Source organism: Pistacia vera, unplaced genomic scaffold (genome assembly GCF_008641045.1).
Source record: "Pistacia vera cultivar Batoury unplaced genomic scaffold, PisVer_v2 Contig318, whole genome shotgun sequence".
Taxonomy (NCBI): Eukaryota; Viridiplantae; Streptophyta; class Magnoliopsida; order Sapindales; family Anacardiaceae; genus Pistacia; species Pistacia vera.
Window position 1 is genome coordinate 749,745 of NW_022196133.1, and position 23,049 is coordinate 772,793.

Genomic DNA, 23,049 nt, shown 5'->3' on the forward strand with positions numbered 1-23,049 from the left:
GCGATAGTCAACGAAATCTCCTAACTCCACAACAGAGTCCCAAAAAAAAAAAAAAAAAAAAAAAAAAAAAAACGTTTTAGTATTTAGCGCGTCAGCAGCTTCAAGATAGGAGGTCCATCGAGAGATCTGAGTCACTCACTTGTGCATTTAACAAATGAAGCCGTTCAAGTTAAAACAAGAAAAGGTACGTGCTCTCTACTCTTGTGGATGCGCAGAAGACAACTTCCATGCATACTGAATAATTGATGCAGTTGAAGTGACTATGCAAATAATTGAAAAATCACCGTTTCAAACATATTATTTTGACAATCAAATCTGGATTGTACTTGCTAATTGTGTAATGTCAAGTGCTTTAGTCCTACCTTAGACCAACATATCCAAGGACATAAGAAATCCTTTTAATGTTGGATAAAGTTACTACTATAATAACCTATTGGATGGTCTCTTGTACTTTTTTTGATTTATGAGAGGTAAAGTATCTCAATATCATATGATCATTTTTTTGTTATAAAAGTGAAATAACTTTTATTTCTGTTGTCCATCACTTTTTAAGTTTTTATTAATGATAAAACGTCTAAATAGAATTAAGAGTTTAAAATACCATTTCGCTCGTGAATTGTAACCAAATCAACAAGCTAAAAAGAAATCCAGTGGTTGCACCAAATGTCACGACTGATTCATGCCTTATTCTAGTAGTTTTGAACAATGTTTACAAAAGTACTAAAGAAGACGAAGCATCCTCGAGTACCACACCGTCAAAAGGAGGAGGAAATGGGCCATGGCCAGAGCCAAATGCTTTAATGTGGTCTTTGAGTGATCTCTTATGTTTGAAATCTGACCCACAAACACATAGCCAACGCTTGCCACAATTCTTTTCATGAGTTCGCCAGTCACCTTTCACAGCCAAGAATTTGCCACACTTGCGACACATAAAAGGTTTGTGTCCATGCTTCCTCTTGTAATGCGTTTGTAATGTTCGAAAATCTTTTAGCGGCTTTGGCTTGGGGTGGTTTATGTTGTTCTTGCACCCTTCTGCGCAACAATAGCATGGAATCCCTAATATAGCTCGTGGTTGGGTTCCCTTTAGTGATTCAGGTCCTTTACGATATTGAGATCCATGACCCCACAAGTGCATCTGCCACAGAATTCTCATAGTATGACAAAGGGAAATTAAACATGTTAAAAAAAGATACATAACATAACAATCTCTTATAATTATTAAAACTAAATAAAGACTGATATTGCAAGAGCCCTTTACTGGTTGCTGTTCAGTTATTGCATGTACCTGAAGATTGTTATAGCGATTGAAGGTTTTGAAGCAAACATGGCAAGAAAAATGAGTAAAGCCTATGAGTATTTGTTCAGGAGTCGGTATCCAGTATTGTTGAGCTGCTACATTTGCATTTCCCTTCAAGTTAAGATTATTGATGCTGCATGAATAATTAGGAAGGCCAATGTGCAAGGCCACTGTGACATCCTCTTTTTCTTCACCATGTGCTTTCTGCTTTTCATGTAAAGAGTCTAGCAATGGCATAGAGTCGTGAGAATTTGGTGTTGCACTTGGAAAGAGATCAAGTGGCTCAAGGGAACTGGAGTGGCATGAAATATCTGAAGGCTTCATGACACAACAGGATTACTCAGTAAATTATTAAAGAATGAGATTTAAGAGGTTCTTAATATAAGATATTGTAGTGTGGATTGTGGAGTGATGATTGGAATTAAATTAATTATAACAGAAAATTAAGGTCGAGAGAAAGTAAGAGTAGATGTAGAGTGCATGGCTGGAGAATATTGTGGTTGAATGAAAACAACCTTTGTCAAGGGGCTAATAAATCTCTCCTGTTTGTTCTGTTTATCAACTTTAGGAATGGAAAGGAAATACCTTAAATTCTGTGGCCCATGTTTTCTGATTTGGGCAACAATTGCTCTGCAGAAGGTTGAAAATCTATGGCAATTTAGTATTTATCTTTAAGCTAACTCTAATTGGTAATCAATTCTTTGACATTAGATTCACAACAGACACAAGCAGCAGAGAGAGAGATTGCATTGCAGTGGTGATATGATTAATTACTACCTAAGGATTGTGATGATGACTGCTCATTTATATCCATTTAATACAATAAAACTCTTTGAAGATTTGCGTATGGCATTCAAACAAGGAATAATCTAGTAAATTATACAGTGGACTTATTTTCTTATGTTACACAGAGAAATAACCACAGTATAAGAAACAAGGATCGATGTTCTTTACTTAGATTTTCACTTTTTCCGTGACTACCATACAATGGATTAAGATTTCGCTTGTAATTAACTTTTATAAGCAAAATTGATATATTTGTAGAATTTCTCTAAATTGATGGTTTAATTTAGTGTCATGATCAGCAAAGTTTTTCTCTGTTCAATTATTTTCCGGAAGAATGAGCCAAATTTCTGCTAATTTCACATCAATTTCCTCCAGAACCAGAATTGCTAACATGAACGCAGGTAAGTTAGCCTGTTGCTTTGAAAATTACTGTGAATACAGAAGTTGATTAATATATTTAAACAGTCTTCATTCCCCCATTCAGAGCATCCATGGATGTGGCCACAATCATGCATTTCTATAAAATTCATATGAATTTCTACTATGAAGAAATTAAAAGAAACATAAATCTGAAACCTTCATAATTTATCAAAATTTCTTTCTTATTGAGGAAATGTAGTTCCCAAATTTTGTTCACAGTTCATACAAATTTTCTAAAAGGTGTTAAATTTTTCTACTTAGAGAATGAAGAACTGAAATGAAATTGGGAAATAATAGAATAATAATCATTTGGAGAATTTTCGAAAAACAGAAAATTCTGAATAAGGTTGGTGATTAGTCCATCTTTTGCTGCATGCCGTAACTGTGGAGAGCACAAGTAGTAGTCCCTTGAAGCTGTAGTCACCAAATGTTACAGCTTTGGACAGAAAAAATATATTAATGGTTGAGTATAGGAGTGATATAGAGTGATAAGAAGAGCATAAGCATATTAAGATTTTACAATTGAAACTTTTTCCCTCGATCAGATTAAGTTCTTAGGTATTTGGACTTTCTGAAGTAACCTCTCGGGCTTCTGTTTCTGCAGATGTTTGCTGTGGAGTCTGTGAATCTGAAACCAACGGTGCACACACAGTTACGAGAGAATTAAGAATCTAATTGTGAAAAGAAACCTTTAAAGTTGTTTTTGAAATTAAGCAAAAGGGTCCTCCAGCTATGATGAAGATAACATAAACAACAAGATTATAGGTACAAGCCATTTGCAAATCATGTTATCTCATTTGACTAACTGTGGAAGACGTGATTGAAGGTGACCCAGTTGTCAAAGAATGACTATTAGAATCATCCATAACTATTCTAAGCATTATCACGTTGCTTCTGTGAGAACATTACCCATACCAATGGAAAATTTCTTTTTGATGCTTCTGGTCGAGTGGGGTTATGGCTTGCCTAGAAAATGGTACAGTCTAACTTGAAGGACAGCTCAACTACAGCAATAAATTGGATATAAAAAAAAAAAAAATTAATTTTTCAATTTTGATCATTTGTCTCAGTCCAAAAGAAAGACAAAAGTTGTATTATTTGGTACAGTCACTGTCAAAAAAAGTGCATGTCATGAAAATAATGATCATAACCTGATAACTATGCAGTATACAAATATATTTATGATTTAAAAAAAAATGGCATTCACCAGAGCAATCCAAGCTACTCTGTGATGAACTTAACCAGATTGTAATTTATAGTCTTCCCCAATAAGATGCAATATGAAATATATCAATCACCATTGTTCTTGTTGTTGTTAATATTTTACTTTTGGTTTTCACTTAAAGCAATGACAATATGGCAGTAGATAACATGCGCAGTGGGCCTTTTTTATGACTGCATCTTCAGAATCAACCATCATCTAAATACTGAAACCACATGCAATCACTATTTAATTACACTATGCTCCTTTGTCATGGACTTTCCACTGACCCATCATCGGGTCATGGCAATAACCAGACAGCTCACTCACATGGTTGAGGTTGCCCATGTGGCCCCCCATCCCTCTTCCTACAAAACTAAACCTCCTAATTAATAATAACTATATATATATAAAATTATCCATACATGTGTCAGTGTGCATTTGCGGATAGAGCAACAGGAAGATAACTTTGCTAATTTCAACCTATCCATTATAGAAACTACTGGGTACAACTAATATTGTTAATGATGAATGGAAGGTTAGTAAAATTACCAGAAGAATTAAAGGGGAAGGGATGCCTTGGGAGTTGAAGAGGCGGGGGAGGAGGATAGTTGGCTTCCATTTGAGGAGTCTGATAGTAAAGATAGGAAAGAGGCGGTACTCGCTGAGGCTGCGGCTGAGGATGTGGCTGTGGAGGTGCAGAGTATGTTCCCCTTGAAGATTGCAAAGAATAACCATAATAATAGGGCGAACCCATGGTGGTTGAACTTGTTCCGTACATTTGGTGATAGTATTGTGGGTGTTGAACTTGAAGTTGTGGGTTATAGAGAGCCTGCATGCAACCATGTGCGCACTCAATTGTAATGTTAATTACTCAATGTAAAAAAATAATTGACAGAGTGAAAAAAACAGAAGCACTAACTTGATGATGGTAGCCATAATCCGGAGTGTAAGTTGGGTACCTGAAAAAAAAGTAGATTTTATTGAATGAATTACTTTTGGAAATAGAAAAGATAAAAAGAATTAAATAAGATAGCTTGATTTGGTGGAGAAGTAATTACTGAATGTAGCATATGTTATGCTACTTTAGGTAAGGAATGGAAACATGATCAAAATTATTGTAACGCTTTTTTTTGGGCCCTACCACGATAGTGTTGGTTATGCTTGCTACTAATACTATAGTCTATAATAATATTAATTTTTTTAACCCATAAATATAACAAAAATACACCCTTGTATAAGTTACGACACTTTATTATATATAAATTATAGGCCCTACATTAATTCCTCAGCTTATTAAGGGCACTACTTGGATAATGTTTGACCCATGTCACTATCGTTCTGTCCTGGCAATATCACAATTTAAACCAATATATATATATATATAACACATCAGTTCATTAATATCAATCTCATGTTTAAATAAATATCAAATTCTTGTAAATTCTCAAAAAAAAAAAAAAAAAAAATGTTCATTCTCTTTGACGAGGTCTAAACTAATTTATGAAAACCAGGGGGGTCACTGGCCGTTTCGTTGCTGTCCTCATGCATATGTAAGATTGTAAATGCTATTAAACACCTGTTGTATATACGCGGTTTTCGCCCAAAAAATAAAAATAATGAGAAAAACTATATTGTACATGATTAATAGGTAATGTGAAGCGTACCGACGGAGGACAAAAGAAAAAAGAAAATGAAAATGCATCGGACTTTAAAGGGCATGGACCATTTCCTGAAAGTAAAATGAACAATTTTTCAGGAAAAGGAAAAAAGCAACTTACCCATAAGGTGGACAAATGATAGGGGGTGGTGGTGGAGGCAATGGTGCTGCCACTCCACCATATGACGCCGCAGCTCCCTGATAAACGTTGCCACCTTGATTTCTAATTCCTGTATCACCAAACATTTATCATTTCAATAATACTTCTACACAAAATGCTTTTATCATCTTGTCACCGGCCGAAGAAACAACAATCATAAAAATGTATAAAAACGGACCTCGAGGTGGCGAAGGTCTAGGCCGTCCTAATGAAGCAATATTACAATTAGCTCTTCTTCCATCGATCACCGGATTTGGGTTCTCACAAGCCTTCCTGGCCGATTCCGGATCACGAAAAGTCACCTAAATGAAACAATAATGATAATGAAATTAAGCTACGAACAGACCTGAAAGAACAATTGATATAATCACGTATGAATTTCGGACTTACAAATCCGTATCCTTTAGATTTTGCCGTGTTCTTATCAGTGATAATAACAGCTTCAAGAATGTCTCCAAATTGCTCGAAATATCTACTCATTTCTTCAGTGGGGGTCTCCCAAGCTAATCCCCCAACAAAAACCTTTGTAAACGTCGTGTCACCAAACTGTGATCGGTAATGTGGATAAGCCATGGCATCTAAATTATCATTAAAATGAAAAACAATGGGGTATTATTCTTGGCCTTCTACTGGTTTGTTGTCGTATAATATGCATGAACTTGATCGATCGATCAGATATAATATTGACAATAATAACTAACTAAACTGTGTATCTTCCCTTCCACCTTAGCTTTTTGCTCTATCTCCATCCCTTCTGTTACCAACACAAACGAATCATTGAAGAGGGACAACAGAGAAAGAGATGAAGTTAGTTTATGTTGTTGCAGCTGTTGTTATTATTTGATGGGTTGTTTCTGAACAAATGGGGTTGGTTAAGTAAAAGAAAAAAAAAAAAAAACAAGTGGTTTTTAGAGAGAGGGAGAAAGAGAAGGAATTTGGTGTATATTGAGAGAAGAAAGGTTGGTTTTGTAATATCGAATGACAGCTGCTTCACTACAAACTTGACTTGAGTCTGTCCTCCCTGTTATACATTAATATACCCTCCCACCCTCCAATCATTAATCCTTTCCCATCTCTTTACTTGTTTTTTTTTAGTGTTATTCTCTATGTTTTCTTTTGGCCTCTGCCTTAATCTTAGTTTTCTATATAACTATTAGCTGTTTGTTTCTTTTCCCTGTTTATATATTTCGTAAATTTGTTTTCAACTTTTAATATAGGATAATGATCCCTGTTATTAAATTAATTATAAGAATATATATATAAATTAATTGGTAACTCATTGGCAATGCGGGGTCATGTAACGCTTGAGATGGACCCTATGATCATGATCATGATCATGATCATCAAAGTTGATAGTTTCGATTATTTACATCCACAACAGAAAATATTGGTTGAATGCGATTGATGGAGTGGAGACTTATTAAATACGAGGCATTATAATTAAAGCAGTGTGTTAGGTCATTAATCAGGGTCATTGAGTTGTCTTAGGTGATCTACTACTGTAATTAAGTTAAGAACAGCTAATTTACGCCTATATAATTTTGACGTTTTCTCTCATTAATCCTCAAGAAGATTCTTGAATAATTCCCACATGAACCCATGTTCCTAAGCCCCTCTAATCATGAGCTGTTCCAAAGCCAACTTCCAAACGAATAAAACAGTTAGGATCAGAAACGGATCGACCATATATTTAATCTAACAATCACTACAGATAGAAAATCATGTGCAACAAATTAAGCCGTGGGCTGGGCGGCTGTGATGTGATGTGATTGAAACAAAACTTTAAACTGCAGAAATTGTAACCATCTCATTCTATAATAGTCAAGTCAACATACAATTAAGCTAATATTAATTGCATTTTTTTATAGGTTAATGGAAAACCATAAAGCTGTCCATACCCCCATACGACTTTGAAGGATTCTCCCACTTCCTGAATGGAAATACATGTTTGTCATGTCCATATCTCTCTGGTTTGAATCATATTTTTCTGAAGACATAAATACACACACAGAAACAATGGAAGAGAGAGAGAGAGAGAGAGAGAGAGACAAAAGAGTTATAATTTAGCTTGTTGCCAGCGTTAGGGACGAGGAGACAGCTATAAGGAAGTCTAGTTTTATGAGTAGTGTACAACTGGGTGAACTGGCAGTGCTCTCCACGTGGGGTCGTATTATTCTGTGAGAACAATGAGCTGGATTTCATCTACTTTCTTTTACACCAAGGATATCAGACATATTACTCTGTCTTTCTATTTGCTCATTCCTATTATTGTGAGTGAAGCTGAGCCCACCCACTACTACCTCCTCCATCCACCAACTCCCACCAATCAATGTGTTTATTTAAAGCTGCACCGTAAATCCTTTCTTTCCACAAATTCTAGTTGTTTTGTGGGCAACAAAATACCTTTCTCTTTACATATTTCTTTCTTCCTCAAAGTCTCCCAATTATGGTATAACCCCTCTTTTGCCACTGTGACTGTGCTACCTCTCTCAGGATCTTTATCCTTCTCATAATTACACCAAAATGATTTCTATTAAAAGAAGGATTTCCTTTTATTATTGCAAATATTGGTAATTATGATTACCATATATCTAACTCCTAAAAATTTCCGCTAAATCATTAATAATTTTAGTTCAAAGTTGTTGGGATAAAATTGATTATCAAGTTATGCATGACAACCGGGTTCAGCGGACGGGTAAAAAATTAAACACCCTCTCTCTCTCTCACTAATCAATTGCATTACTCTCTACTCTAAACCCATATAAATCTTTATTTATTTACCAATACTTGAGAACTATCCTAATGTGTGATTGGTATGAATTTAACTGAACAAATTGAATTCTCGGGTCGAGCCCTAAAACCATACCCAAGCCTGTGCCCATCCCCACAACGGGTAATGCGTCGGCCCAGCCCTGTACCCAAAATCTGGGTACAATTGCCATCTCTAGGGTCACATCTCCTCTCCCCCCGCCCCGAGTAGTTCCCATCTTTATATGGTCCAACTTTATAAAGATATTGTACAACTTTATAAAGATATGGTAATTTGGGGCATATAACGTCATTTCACTTGAAAGCTCTAGTAGATTTTATTATTTTGCACTACCCTTGTCTCCGGGAAAAAATGAAAGAGAACAGCCATGCCCTCCCTAGTTTTTGTCTACTCTTCGCAACTTAATATTTAGTTGAAGTTGTCAATTCAAGGTTTCTGTTATAATATTTTTGTTACAGTCTGTTAAGAGTTGTGATTTGATTAATAAAATGTTGTTTATATCATATTTTTGGATAAAATCAAATGTTTCAAATACAATCCCTCTCCAAGTGAAGTGATTATAATTGGACATAATTCCAGTTCAAAAAAAAAATGTCTTTATTGGAAAAAATAAAAGGCTCCGACCAACCAATGGGCCCATTTAATACTACCACAAAATCCATAGGCAGTTGCTAAATCCTCGTGGGTTATTACCAGGAAAAAAGCCCAAATGGCGGAATCCACACTCATTTAATTGAACAATACAGAAATATTAATCAAGAATTCGGTAACAAAACAAGTGGTAACCTTAGATTCTACTCTGTATATAGCCTCACTTGATACTCTTTACTAACCCTATTCATGATTTCAAATTCAAGGGGTAGATTAACATTCCATCAGTTTCAGCGAATGAAAATCAAACCCTCTAAATGAAGTCAGCCAAATTATTTATTATGAATAAGTTAGTTTCAAACAACTTATCTAGATATTTTATTTGTTTAATGGATATTTAAAGCCTCCAAAATTATCTCCATAACCATTACGATTCTTTTTATTTTAAATTGGAATATCTTATCAGTTGAATCCTGTTTTGGATATTTTATTTAATTAGATTCTTAATATTTAGCAAGTGGGGTGGGCGCAGTTGGCTAGCGCGTAGGTCTCATACTTGGAGTGATCCTGAGGTCAGAGTTCGAGCCTCTCTCCACCCCACCACCTTTTCGAATTAGTGGCTATGTTTTTTGACTAGCTTTTCATTTCTGATTTTCTATTTTTTTGTGAATATATGCTTTTTGACTTTGTTCGTGTATGTTTTCAAGCATTTTTTACTTTGTTTCTTTTTTTATGTGAATTTTTCGGGTAGTGTACTGTTAATAAAAGTTCTTTTTTCATGTTTATCAAGTAATCCGTGTGTATAGTGGTTATGGGTATCTTATGGTATGTGTACTTTCCAACTGTACTCTTGTGGCTTATATCGCTCTTGCTGGATCCTCTACATGTTACTTTCTTGCCCTTTCCTAACTTTTCGGCTGACTTGCAGCATACCTACTGTTCGTGTTCCAATATGAGGAAACAGTACATGTTTGAGGTGCTAAAATCTTTTTTGGTTTTTAACTAACATTAATTTTGCTTCATGTAGTATTTTTGTAGCAATTTCTTCTTATTTTTCGTTTCAATGCATGCCCTTATTAGCTGCACAAAACATTACATTATCCCTTCTAGATTTTACACTAAGAAAACAAACCTGACCATGAAGCCTCCATGGTTGTGAGGAATTCATTCATAATTTGATTTGGGTTATTTGTTTAATAGAAAAAAAAAAAAAAAAAAACACCAATTGTTGTGCAAGTGCAGCTATGGTCTTTGTTCAATGCATATGGAGTGATGTTTTCAGTGTCTACATAATGCGAAGAAATTGTTAATCTATACAAATTCTCATTTTTCATCTTTTGAAGTGTCAATATGTATGTGTTGTGTTTCATGTGTTTTACAAATGATATATTAAAAAATTAGCTTGATATAGTAATAAGTGTTTAGAGAGTTTCCTGCAGGTAAAATATACATCTGAAATCGATTAACAATTTGGGGGTGCTAGATGAATGGTTTTGACCATTCTTTGTGGATACAATGTGAAGGTTTCAAATAATAATGGATCACTCCAATGTGTATAGACCCCCCGAAAGCAGAATACGATGACGAGGAAAAATCAAATTTCCATGGCTTCATATGGATAAATGAAGTGGTGCCAAGTTTAGAAGATATAGTTTACAAGTGATGACGAAAAGTAAAGTTGGCGAGTGCAGAGAGATAATTACTCTATGAGTGACCATAGAAGTAGATAAGAATGGTTAGCCCGAATATATGCCAGAAGGATATTGGATATCGATATACCCAAGGAAATGTACGTTGAGCCCCAGAAAGACACAGAGTTTGCGACTTAAAAGAAAAATGTGAATTCCAAGTGGGTAACAGAGTTTTTGTTAAGAATTGCCCTCATAAATATGCCTTAAGATTCAGCATAGATAAGAAAATCATAAATTTAAGCCCAATTGGATATCGCAAAGAACAGACAAGGAACCTGTAGATTTATTGTAGTACAGCTATGATACTTGATCTATCCCATGTCTGTAGCTTGGCAAGTTGTGAGTGATCTTTGTATGTATCACGACAAATGAAGGAAATAGAAGAGAATCTAGTGTATAAGAACAACCAGTTCATACTGGACAAAGATTAAAATTCTGATCAGAATATTCCACTATGAGAGTCCTCTGAAGGACACACAAGTAAGAAGGCTAGCGATGGGTAAGCAAGAATGAAAGTGCTAGAATTTCGGGGAGAAATTCTTATAAGGGGAGAGAAATGTAATACCCACATTCAGAAATAGGTAGAGATTATTTTATAGTCATGTGAATATATTTACTAGTTTTATAGAGAATTCCATAAAGTTTCAATAGGCAAAATGGTCATTTCACACAGAATCAGTGTTCAATGAAATGAGTATGATAAATATAATGTTTAGTGTGCTAGCCGTGAGAATAGAGTGTAGAAAGATTATAGAAATACACGTGATGTGATGCAGATAATACGATTCGTAAAGCAATAGAAAAAATTAAAGAATAAGGGTAAAATGGTATTTTACTCAAACTAATGAAAGTGGGTGAAATAACCAAGAATATGTGTTAAATCCTTGAAAGTGGGGATATTGGTATGCATATGGCAAATTGAAATTATATAAAATGCAAGGGCAAAATGGGAATGTAATAATATAAGGCTTCAATTGACAAAACCCTAACCATTCTCACCCTTGAGCATGCCACCTCTCATCCATTTCTCTCAGCTTCTTCATCAAATTTTAAAGAGAAATCATAGGGTTTAGCTTAAATTTTTGTAGATTTTCAATCCTAAAGCATCCAAGGTCCAAGAGGAAAAGAATTTTAGTAAAGGAAGGTTTCATTAGTGTTTACAAATTCAAGGTAAGTAACTCAATCTAGCTTTAATTTGAGTATTATATTGTGTAAGTTGATTCTTGAGTTTTTGTGTATGAGTTGATAAGAAGTATTGGCTGTTTAGATGCTTGTTTGATGGGAATAATGTGTAAAGTTTAGCCAAGATGAGTAGTTATATAGATGTGATGTTTTGGTTGAACTTTGATGAAATTTTGAATGTTTGATGTTGGAATTTGGAAGTGTTGAATCCGGCCAGAATTGAAGTTAAGTTTGGTGGTTTTTGCTCCAATTTTGGTGGATTTGGGAGATGTGAAGTGTGGCCAACCAATATTTGCATTGCATGTGAATTGTTTGATGAAAATTCAAGAGAAAATGCATGCATAGTTTGTTAAGTCTTGTTGAGAAATTGTTTGAGAGAGGAAGAATTGGAGTTGAAAGGTTATGTTAGGCTTAACCAAGTGTAAGTTTTAGTATTCAAGAGTAGATTTAGTTATGCCAAAATTTAAATAACACTTGTTATGTTGTTCATGAAAGGAATGTCCTTTAGTGCATGGTTCAAGTTGCTAAACTTTTAGCATTAGTTTGAATGACATATTGTATTTAGTCATTGAATATGAGTTTTGAAACTTATGACTTTAGAAAATGATGGCAAAATTGATATTAATTGTTGCAATAGTGTAGTATTGATGATAGTAAAATGTATTATATTAATATACAATATGCCACCATAGGGTTTGGATCATATAATGTTTTATTATAGGGGTATATTATATTAACGGAAAGAAATCACTTGAAGATTAGAAATGTTTAAAAAAATGTGTTTGGTTGGTTCGAATAAATTGGTGAATATTATTTATTTGGGAGGATAAATGGATGAGTATATTATACAGATTACTAAATTGCCCTCTTTTTAAATATTATAAAATATTATTTTTATTATTATTTTTGAATCATTTTTTTAACCCCCTATATTTGAAATTTTGCTAAAATAACCCAGCCATATAAACTTTAATTTTAGCAAAATCACCCTCACCCACCCCACCACTGTCGCCCAGCCACCACCGCCAGCGCCTTGGCAGTCGAAGAAGGCCACGAATCGCCGTATATGGTCGACCTGCCCGGCAAAGTAAAATGTGATCACAATGGCTAGAAAACACCAATTATGACCATTTCAGCCAAAGATGTGGTCGTTTCAATGTGACTGAAACGCACAAATTGGTTGTGAAAAGGCCAAATTTTGGCCATGCCATTTCATGACCAGATCTTTGCCGCTTCATGGCCACAACTTTGGCTGTGAAACAGCCATAAACACCAGATTGGGCCGTTTTGCACCACACCCCAGATCCCGCTGGTCTGCACCATTACGGTGACTGACATCGAGGGTGGCGTGGTGAGTCACGGCTGGAGTGGTCTTGGATGGTTGGGGGTATTTTGTTAACTTTTAAACTTTTTTGTTGCTAGTGTGTTAGCTAATTTCTCAAATGTAGGGGCTGGGTAATTTTTATTTGATAGCATTTGAGGGCATTGTGTCTAAAATGTTTTTAATTAAGGAAAAATGGGAAGAAAAATTATATTACCCCCGATAATGTTTTAATAACCCCTAGTAAGGTAATATTACTCTCACATACCACAGTAACCACTATTTGAAATAAAATTACTATAATATTTTATTACTTGCAACCAAAACACAGTAATCTTGCAAAATAAATGAATATTACCCCGTTATCTTATTTACCCCTGATCCAAAGGCCCCAAATTGTCAAGCTTTGTATGCTTGAATTAGAAAGTCATTCAAGAATGGCTTGGCCAAATGAGTATATTGTTGTTTCTTGTTTTGAGATTAGTTATAATAATATGTATAAGTGATTTTATTGTATAAAGAATAGAAAAGTTTCCCAAGTATAAACATCAAGAAATAAAAGTTTAGTTTATGTTTAAATACATGACCATTTTAGAAATTGATTGGTATGGTAATGTTTTCTTGCCTTTTATATATTACAAGCCATAGAATTTGCTAGAAAATCTTGAGAAAATTTTGAATTGGCCAAAGTTTAGTTAAATGTTAGAAAGAAATTAGAATTTAGCCAAGATAATATGTTGTGCCATATGTTGATTGAATTTACAATTGATATATGGCAATATAGATTAGTATAGAATGTAGCCAAAGGAAAGAAGAATAATGGCATGTATAACAATTGAAGTTAATGGTCATTAAGGAATGCAAATTTATGGCATTAAGATTTGTTTTTAGAAGTTGTACAGAAATGTTTATTACATTAGAAAAATATTAAGAGTTGTTTAATGACATGGTTATGTACATTAAGTTTGAGAAAATCTAGTAGCATATGGGCAAGTTAGTAGACTTATACATAAGTTGTGGCATAACTTTTTATAGAGAATTAGATTGTCCAAAATGTAAATTCATTCCTAGTTGAATGTGCCGTTTTAATATCTCTTAATAGAATTATAGAAAGTAGAATTTGTGAGACATAATGTATTGTGTAGTGTCATTTTACATAGCATGAAATTGAAGAATTACATATTATGTAGATTTATAGATGGCGTAGTACACAGATGCATATAATTTAGAATAAAGAATAAATAGAAAATATTTAAGTTAAGCGTGTTGCTAGTAGAACTTTGGGCTTTCAGAAAGTATGAAATAAAAGCCTTGGAATTAATAGAATACATGCCAGAGTCAGACACGTATTTTGGGATCGTGCTAACAATCATTAATGATGCATAGCTAATACTATATTTCAGAATTTTAAAATTATGGAAAATGTCTAGCTAGTTTTTTGCATTTACAGAGCAGTTTTCAAGGGCTTTTGTGATGGAACCTGTGAGAATTCGCTGCTTAGCTAGTGGTGACAGAGATGCAAGTTTCCACATGCACGCCATCCATATGAGAAGCCTCATTAGAAAACATGTGCAGTCCGCTAGAAGTGCATATGATGAGGACTGTACCCAGAAAGAATTTCAGAATACGTCACACGACAGTTCCAAATCCATGTCTCAACCTAGTCGATTGGCAACCCAGAACGAAAACGAAGAATTATCGAAAGAAAGAAAATAAAGAACAAAACAGAAAGAATTCAAAGAAAGAAAATGATAAGAACAAAACAAAAAGATTTCAAGAAAGAAAATAGAATAAGAAATAAAAAAAACAAAGAATTTCGAAAGAAAAGAGAGAATTCCAGAAAGAATTAGAAAAAAAAATTAGAAAGAATACAAACATGATCATTTGCATAGGCATCAGACATTTTATGTGCATTGCACTCCATGCATTTATGCATAGATTAAAAGTTTATTTTATTATTGGTGGTCGGACTAGCCAAGAAAGAAAATAGAAGCCATAAATAGAAAGAAAAAAATAGAAGCCTATGAAATAGAGAAGAAAAGAAATAGAAACCTACGAGAATTAAAAAAAAAGGAGGAAAGAGATATACAAGAAATAGAAATTAGATACATGCTAGAAAATAACAAAAATTATAAACATGACAAATAGCACGAAAACTTAGCGATTTTTTGAGTAGAGAAGAAACAAAAAGTATAATCTAGCAGAGAAATAAATAAAAGATAAAAATAGCACACCTTAGAGATTTAGAAATTTAGAAGAATAGGAACTGCTAAGTAAGCCTGAGAATAAGAGAGAAAGCAACAATTTAGTAAGCAGTAAAACAAAAAGGGATAGAGAGTAAGAGCATAATTAGTTAGTTTACTTACTGAGCATTATAGCTCACCCCGTTGCTTTCTTTATTTTGCAGGTATTAGATTGTAGTGGTCGGAGACTTCAACTGGCGAGAGGATTGCACACTGTCTCAGTGAAGAAATTTAATGTGATTTTATATGTAAAAAATATTCATTGTGAATAGTAGTTTATAACTGAATTAAGGATAAAAATTTGACGACACCCTTTTTAAGCTAGCAATTCTCTGGATCTCTTATAGGATACTCAGAATACTTTCTAACGAGACATTACTTTTTTGTATTTATTTCTCAATTTGCCTTTTTTGTCAATGAAAAGCCATCTCGGTTACTCTATAGAACCACTAGCTGTGTTTGAATCATGCAGCTCGATATGATACACGAGGAGCTGCAAGTGATTTCGATGCAGGGCAAACAGCACTCTAGTGTGTTTCTATTCAGAAGTACAACCGAGATGGCTTTTTCCTTGACAAATGGCAAATTGAGAAGCTTTAATGTGGGTGGTGGGGTTGGCTCCCTTACTGTCAATCTTCCCACCGGCAGCAGATGAAAATTATGCAAAACAGGTATGAAATGAAAGTGGCCTGTGCAGCTAGTGGTCCGACATTCAGCAAAGTTTCATGCTACTTTCGTGGTGGGTTTTCCACTAATTTGAGTAAGCCAAAACATTATCCTTAACTCTTATAGCAATGTATTTATGTGCTTCTTCCATTGTAGAACACATCATTGACCTTGTATGGATTTTTTGTTTCCCGGGAAAATCCTATAAGGGAGTCCATGCCTCAGCCCAGTGGGCATGAAGTGCTCTTCCTTTTAGGGATCCCTGGGCCAGCCCATCTTCATTTGTCTTCTCCGTCTCTAATCATAAGTTGCATTTTCTGTCGTTGTAATTTACTGAACAGAAACAGAAAACTTGAGTAAAAATATGGCGACACACTCATTCACTCACCGTTTCTACTTAATTTATGGGCCACATAAATACATATATCATCAGCACTGTCGTTGATGATGCATGGTACCTCATTCTCATATTCATGGGTGCCCATAATTTCTGACTGGGCAAGACGGTGGGTGGGCTGGGTTGGGGCAAAACGGTAGGTCTAGGGGTAAGAAACCCAAAACGAGTCGAGTTATAGGTTCTAAAATATTGCCCGATCCTACTATGTGGATCATAGACTAGTGCGCCATTTTTTCTCTTCCTTTTCAATTTTTGGCTTATTAACTTCATTATTCTTTTCAATATTAGTGTAAATATTAATATAATACTATACTTAAAAAAAAAAAATTATATAATTTTCATACAATTGAGATGATAAAAATAAATAAGAATAAAATAAAATGTCAAACTCTTATTTCATCTTCTATTTATTTTTTATTATATCACTTTGTATAAATATTTTTATAAGTATTATATTTGCTAATTGACACAAAATTTATTATCATTTACCTTTATTAACAAAATTCGATTTTTTTTTTTTTTTTTACTTTTTGTCTGTAAAGTCCATCATTTTTAACTGTGTATTTATTGACTTTTCCTTTTTTTCCCTCGGAGGTGGCATAGATGAGACACTGTTTGACCTTCCTTCTGGACTTGCTATAAAACTGCCTCAAGCTAATCTCTCACAACATAAACATATTCCTTATAGTGAGTATTTGAGAGCAAATGGGTTCCTGGCAACAACTGAAAAGCCCATGCAGTTTGCATCCTTACCCGCTCAAGGCCACATAAATGTTAAAAATGGCTTTTGCAAAATCACATGGGTAGAGTGATAATGGGAGAGGTTTAGGGACTTATATGTAATAGGCCAAAATGAGTTAGTTTGTCCCGACTAAAGGAATGAAAAGTGGGAACTTTTGGGGCCTAATATAAAGACCTAAATCAATGTTATTTATATCCCAAATGTAATTCATTATACTTCTTTGTTTAGAGTTCTTTCTTTAAGGACCCTTTAGTTTGCAAGTTTTGTTGTATCTCTCCTTTGTTTTGGAATTTGTTGTATTGCCCAAGTTTGTAATTTTTGTGGAGATAGTGGGTTTCTTTTGCAGTGCCCAAGGCCGTAGGTTTCAATACCGACCTCGTTAATTCCTGGTATTCTTTATTTTTGCATTTAATTTTGGTTATTTATTTATGCTTTACTACTTGTTATTATTATATTCAATAGCTAGCTATGAGTTTATGTTTCCGTTGCTAAAAAGTGTATACAGAGCCTAGTTTAGGACAGTGAGTAGCTATTGTATGGTTATATGCATGTCTAGAAATTCTGTCAAAAGACGATAAAAGTCTAAGGAGAATGGATTTTAAGTGGGCCATTTGTGACCCCTCCATTGTTTCCTGGAAATTTTCCTGGTGCGTATTTAATCATTTCACGAACTACTACTACCTAGGGCTATTTTGTTTTGTTGGTTACTATTGAATATAACATTTTGTGGAGCTTGGTTATTGGAACTTTGTTTACCAAGCCAACTGAGTAAGGCTAAATGGCATCATCGTCCGAGGATTCTCGTCCGAGGTATCACTGTCCGCGCGGCACCACCATCCACACCAGTAACATGATAACGGTTTCAAATGCAAAATTGATGTTGAAAAATTTGATGGCCAAATAATTTTGGCTTGTGGCAGAGTGAGGTAATGGTAGCTTGTATCAGCAGGATCTAGATATCGTTCGGGAGGAAAAAACCAGAAGATGCCTATGAAAAGAGCTGGTGAGGTTGAATGTAAAAGCGTGTGGGATGATCGCTCATATCTTTGTAGAGAGCATAAATATCCATTCATGAAAGAGACTTCTGCCAATAAGTTATGGAAGGCACTAGAAAACAAATACATGAATGAGAGAAGAGGAAGATCCATTCGAAGGGAAACTCAGTTGGGATCAATGTGCCTTTTGTCATGAGAATGGCATTGGAAGAAAGATTGTCCGAATTGAAAAGAAGAGGCAAAATTGCTTCTGATGCATGCATTGTTGAGGTGAAGAGATGAGTCAGATTTCTATCTATTAGCCTACCATCCACCTCTAGATCAAATGAGTGTTATGGATTCAGTAGCACCTCATAATGTGTCCTCACCAGGACTGGTTCTTTAATTTTGAAGAACGTGAGGAGTTGTTTATATGGGCAATGATTGCTTGTAAACACCTGGGATAGGTTCAATTCGGTTGAGAATCATGATGGCTTGACTAGAACCTGACAGTGTTCGGTATGTACCGAAGTTGAAAAAGAATCTCATCTCTTTGGGAGCTTGGAATCTAAGGCTTCACAGTGAATATGCGAGATGGATTCTAAAAGTTTCTTCAGGCGCTCTTGTGGTAATGAAAGGCACAAGGAGAAACAACTTGTATTAATAATGGTAGTACAGTTATTGGAACGCAAGCTGCAGTCGACAGGAGGATACAGATTTAGAAATGCTCAAGCTGTGGCATATGTGTGTGGAGCATACTCGGCAGCAGGTGGAGTTTGACACATAGTTGAACCAGATAGTGTCCACGAGACAAAAGTGATTCTGAGGTGACTAATGTGGATATTATAGAATGAAATGAGATTTTATCCCAAGAATCTTATCAGCAACAGAATCGATTGCATACAATAGGTCAGACGAGAAATTCGCAAGCTGCTGCTCTTTCGCTAATATGGTGGCTTATGCACTTCCAATCGTATGTGATGATATTCCTACTACTTATAAAGAAGTAGTTAGGAGTTCAAATTTTGAATCATGGAAACCGGCCATGAATGATGAAATGCGATCCCTACATAAGAAGGCGATTGGTGTCAATGGGTGTATGCAAAGAAGAAGGGATTCCTAATAAGATGTTCGCCCAAGGTTAGGTTTGGTAAAGGGATACGCTCAAAGGGAAGGATTTGATTACAGTGAAGTGTTTTCTCCTGGTGTAAAGTATCTTCCATTCATATTTTGCTAATCTTGGTGGCACAGTTTGATTTTGACTAGTTCAATTGGATGTGAAAATCGTGTTTTCACTGATAGTTGGGAGAGGAAATCATAAGACTCAACCAGATGATTATAGGGTTGCTGGAAAGAAAAATTGGGTTTGCAGATTGAAGAAATCACTATATAGTTTGAAGCAGTCACCAAGACAGTGGTACAAGCGATTTGATCAATGTATGATGGGCCATGGGTACACAGGCCTGATATTCACAAGCTTAGTAGTGAGTAGGCTATGTATGATCCTGGTAGGAAGGTGGCAAGTTGTGAAATGGTTTCTACAGTATATTTTTATGTACTATAATATTGTTTAGTTTTATGTGTAGGATATATTGAAAATGGGAAAATGATTTTCCAGAAATTGGCACAAAGATAATCCTACAGACATGTTGACTTCAGTAGTGACAAGGGTCAAGTTCATTTTGTTTGAACTTGATCAACATCCTGCGAGCTTAACTGTGTCTTTTGGTGCTTTTGAAGGTGTTGCAAATTTGCGAGAAAATACAAAACTTGAAGATTTGCTAATTCGCCAAGGTGGAGATTTGTTGAAAAATGGCTTTTAGCAAAATCCATGGGGTAGAAGTGATAATGGGAAAGGTTTAGGGACTTATACATATAGGGCCAAATGAGTTAGTTTGTCCCACATGAAAAGGAATGAAAAGTGGGAAACTTTTGGGCCTATATATAAGGCCTAAATCAATGTTATTTATATCCCAAGATTAATTCCATATACTTCTTTTGTTTAGGGTTCTTTCTTTAAGGACCCTTTAGTTTGCAAGTTTGTGGTATCTCCCCTTTGTTTTGGGTATTTGTTGTATTGCCCAAAGTTTGTAATATTGTTTGGAGATATTGGAGTTTTCTTTTGCAATGCCCAAGGACTTAGGTTTCAATACCGAACCTCGTTAATTCCTAGTTTTCTTTATTTTTGCATTTAATTTTGGTTATTTATTTTGCTTTACTACTTGTTATTATTATATTCAATAGCTAGCGTTAGAGTTTATGTTTCCGTTGCTAATAAATCCCTGCTACACCTAGCCAAAATCCTTCACCACAAAGGCTTTCATATCACCTTTTGTTAGCACTGAGTTCAACCATCACGCCTTCTTAAATCTAGAGGCCCCGACTCTCTCATTGGCCTCCCACTTTTGATTCAAAACCATTCCTGATGGCCTCCCTCCCACAGATGTCGACGCCACTCAAGACGTACCATCTCTATGTGACCTCCACTAGCAAATATTGCTTACCTCATTTTAAAAACCTTCTTGGTGGCTAAACATCCCCCCTCCGATGTTCACCAGTGTTGCATAGTTTCTGATGCGTATGGAGCTTCACTCTTGATGTAGCTGAAGAGTTAGGCATTCCTGAAGTCCTTTTATGGTCTACTAGTGCATGTGTTTCATGGCGTATGTTCACTTTCGCCAACTCATTGAGAAGGTTTTATACACCTCTCAAAGGTGTTTAATTATAGTACCTATATACTTTTCAACTTGGTATACATATTCAAGAATGAATAATAAAATAAGATAAAACATAAATTGTTGGTAATAATTCTAAAGCATTACGAACTAGTTTGATCGTGCATCTTTTTTCAAATGTCAATATAAATGATAATGTTTCTTGATTTGCAATGAGAGCTATTTGACAAATTGGTACTCAGAAACAGTGGCGAATCCGATTTTTTGTCGGGAGGCCTCCGCGACTCTGTCATTGTTTGCTAACACTAGTAAAAACTAAAAAAAAAAAAAAAAAAAAAAAAATCATGAAACCTTAACAAGAAAAATACAATATCAAGAACCTGAGAAAAAGAATGCAATAACGCAATACTTTCCTATTTGAATAAATTCATGAAAGCAAAATTTGAGTAAATGTGTTAAGTAACCTTGAGCAAACTTCTTTTAATTTTATTTATTTTTTGTTTTCAAATATTATAATATAATTTTCAAACTTTGACCAGACCTAACCTAAGCTAAAGTCAACCAAAATTTAAATCAAGTCACATTGCGTTGACTTTTAATATAATTAATAATAAAAAATTCTTGATATAAACATAGATATTACACACAATTTCTTTATTTATTTTGAGTAACAGGATGGTGACTTTTCAAATGTAGAAAAGTGGTGGTGAGGGTAAAAGATAACGTCTTTTAAATATTTAAGGTTTTAAGTTGGGGAAACAAGTTCATTCTTAGATACAAAACACAAAATAAACTCACAAGATCCATGTCTTTTCCCTCAAATTAGAATAAAAACCTCAAAAAAAAAAAAAAAAAAAAAAACATGTTTAACCCTAAAATAAACTAAATTGAAATGAGTAATACACATACCTAAAATTGATAATTAGAAACAGAGCTATTGTGACATCTGAATAGTGAAAGCTTCACATTTCAATTTTAAAAGTTTTAAGATTGAATAGCATGAGGAAGAGAAAGAGAGAATGAGAGAGTAAGAATTTTGGGAAAATCTAAAAAGCAGGTGGAGCCGGAAGAAATGGACAGAGTTTTAAACTTTTAATATGTGTGGGCTGGAATATATATATATAACAAGTTTTTTGTGGTCTAGATATATGTATAATAATTCTCATTTTTTTAAAATTCAAGGATAGCCTGGTATATATGTTAATTCAATTTTTGTGAGTCTATTATAATAATTTTTTTCTAACAACTTGAGGGATCATGGGTATATATGTTAATATCAATTTTTGTGGGTCTATATATTAATAATTTTTCTTAAAACTTGAGGCCTACCCTCCAAGGGGCTATCCGCCCCTGCTTAGAAACGATTATAGATTGGATACCAGGCATGAAAGATATCTTTTGAGAGATATCCCCACCTTTATCAACTACTGATCTTCATACTATTATATAGATTTTATTCTGTCGGAGACTGAAGAGCTAGAAAGGCTCTGCGATTATTTGAACACTTTTTACGAACTGGAGAAGGACGTTTTAGATGCGTTTGCTTCAATGTTGCCACCTGTATACTCCATCGGTCCCCCATCTTCATAATCAGATCCTAAGATAACGCACACGAAGCATTGGATCAAATTTAATGGAAAGAAGAAACTGAATGTTTGATGGCTAGACTCAAAAGAACCAAATTCAGTTGTTTACGTGAACTTTGGTACATTGCAGTCGACGGCCGTCATAATTGAGTTTGCGTGGGGACTTCGAATAGCAAGCAAACATTTTTGTGGTCGTTAGGCCCATCTTGTTGCTGGTGACACGCAATTCTCACCAGAGCATGGTGTCCTCAGGACAAGTTTTAAGCCCCCATCATTGGTGGGTTCTTAACCCATACGGCGGGAATTCTACTCTTGAAAGTATCGTGGTGGAGTTCCCGTGGTTTGCTGCCCTTTTTTGCTGAACAACAACAAATTGCCGATACAGTTGCAGGATGGGGCCAGGAGCGGACCCAACCCCTTGGAGGGTAGCGGTAGGCCTACCCTCACATTTAAAAAAAAAAAAAAAAATTATTTATATAGGTTTATAAAAAAAATTCTATAATATATATATAAAAAAATGGGAAATTATATATATATTTACTTATAAAAACTGCTATTAATATATTCCACACCTATATTATATTAAAGTTTAAACCTCTCTCTACTCTTTTCTACGTGCATCTGTTTTTTATGATTTTACCCTAAAATTCTTTATTCTCTCATTTCTCTTCACTTCTCTAGTTATTC

General features: G+C 34.7%; 2 protein-coding genes and 1 pseudogene across 2 annotated transcripts; 1 reads left to right on the forward strand and 2 right to left on the reverse strand.

Moving 5' to 3' along the window:
* Positions 1 to 709: 709 nt before the first annotated feature.
* On the reverse strand, positions 710 to 1,621 carry LOC116136700 (protein TRANSPARENT TESTA 1-like). Its single transcript, XM_031422370.1, has 2 exons — positions 1,286 to 1,621; positions 710 to 1,135 (listed from the first exon to the last, which is right to left on the reverse strand). The coding sequence occupies exons 1-2, from the start codon at positions 1,619 to 1,621 to the stop codon at positions 710 to 712; spliced, it is 762 nt and encodes a 253-aa protein (XP_031278230.1).
* A 1,164-nt stretch (positions 1,622 to 2,785) lies between these two features.
* On the reverse strand, positions 2,786 to 6,473 carry LOC116136720 (RNA-binding protein 38-like). The gene is made up of 6 exons (XM_031422386.1): positions 5,915 to 6,473; positions 5,703 to 5,826; positions 5,486 to 5,594; positions 4,627 to 4,666; positions 4,257 to 4,536; positions 2,786 to 3,131 (listed from the first exon to the last, which is right to left on the reverse strand). Exons 1-6 carry the CDS (start codon positions 6,095 to 6,097, stop codon positions 3,058 to 3,060), a joined length of 810 nt encoding a protein of 269 aa, XP_031278246.1. The 5' UTR covers positions 6,098 to 6,473; the 3' UTR covers positions 2,786 to 3,057.
* A 4,947-nt stretch (positions 6,474 to 11,420) lies between these two features.
* Positions 11,421 to 22,724, forward strand: LOC116136701 (annotated as a pseudogene).
* Positions 22,725 to 23,049: the final 325 nt, after the last annotated feature.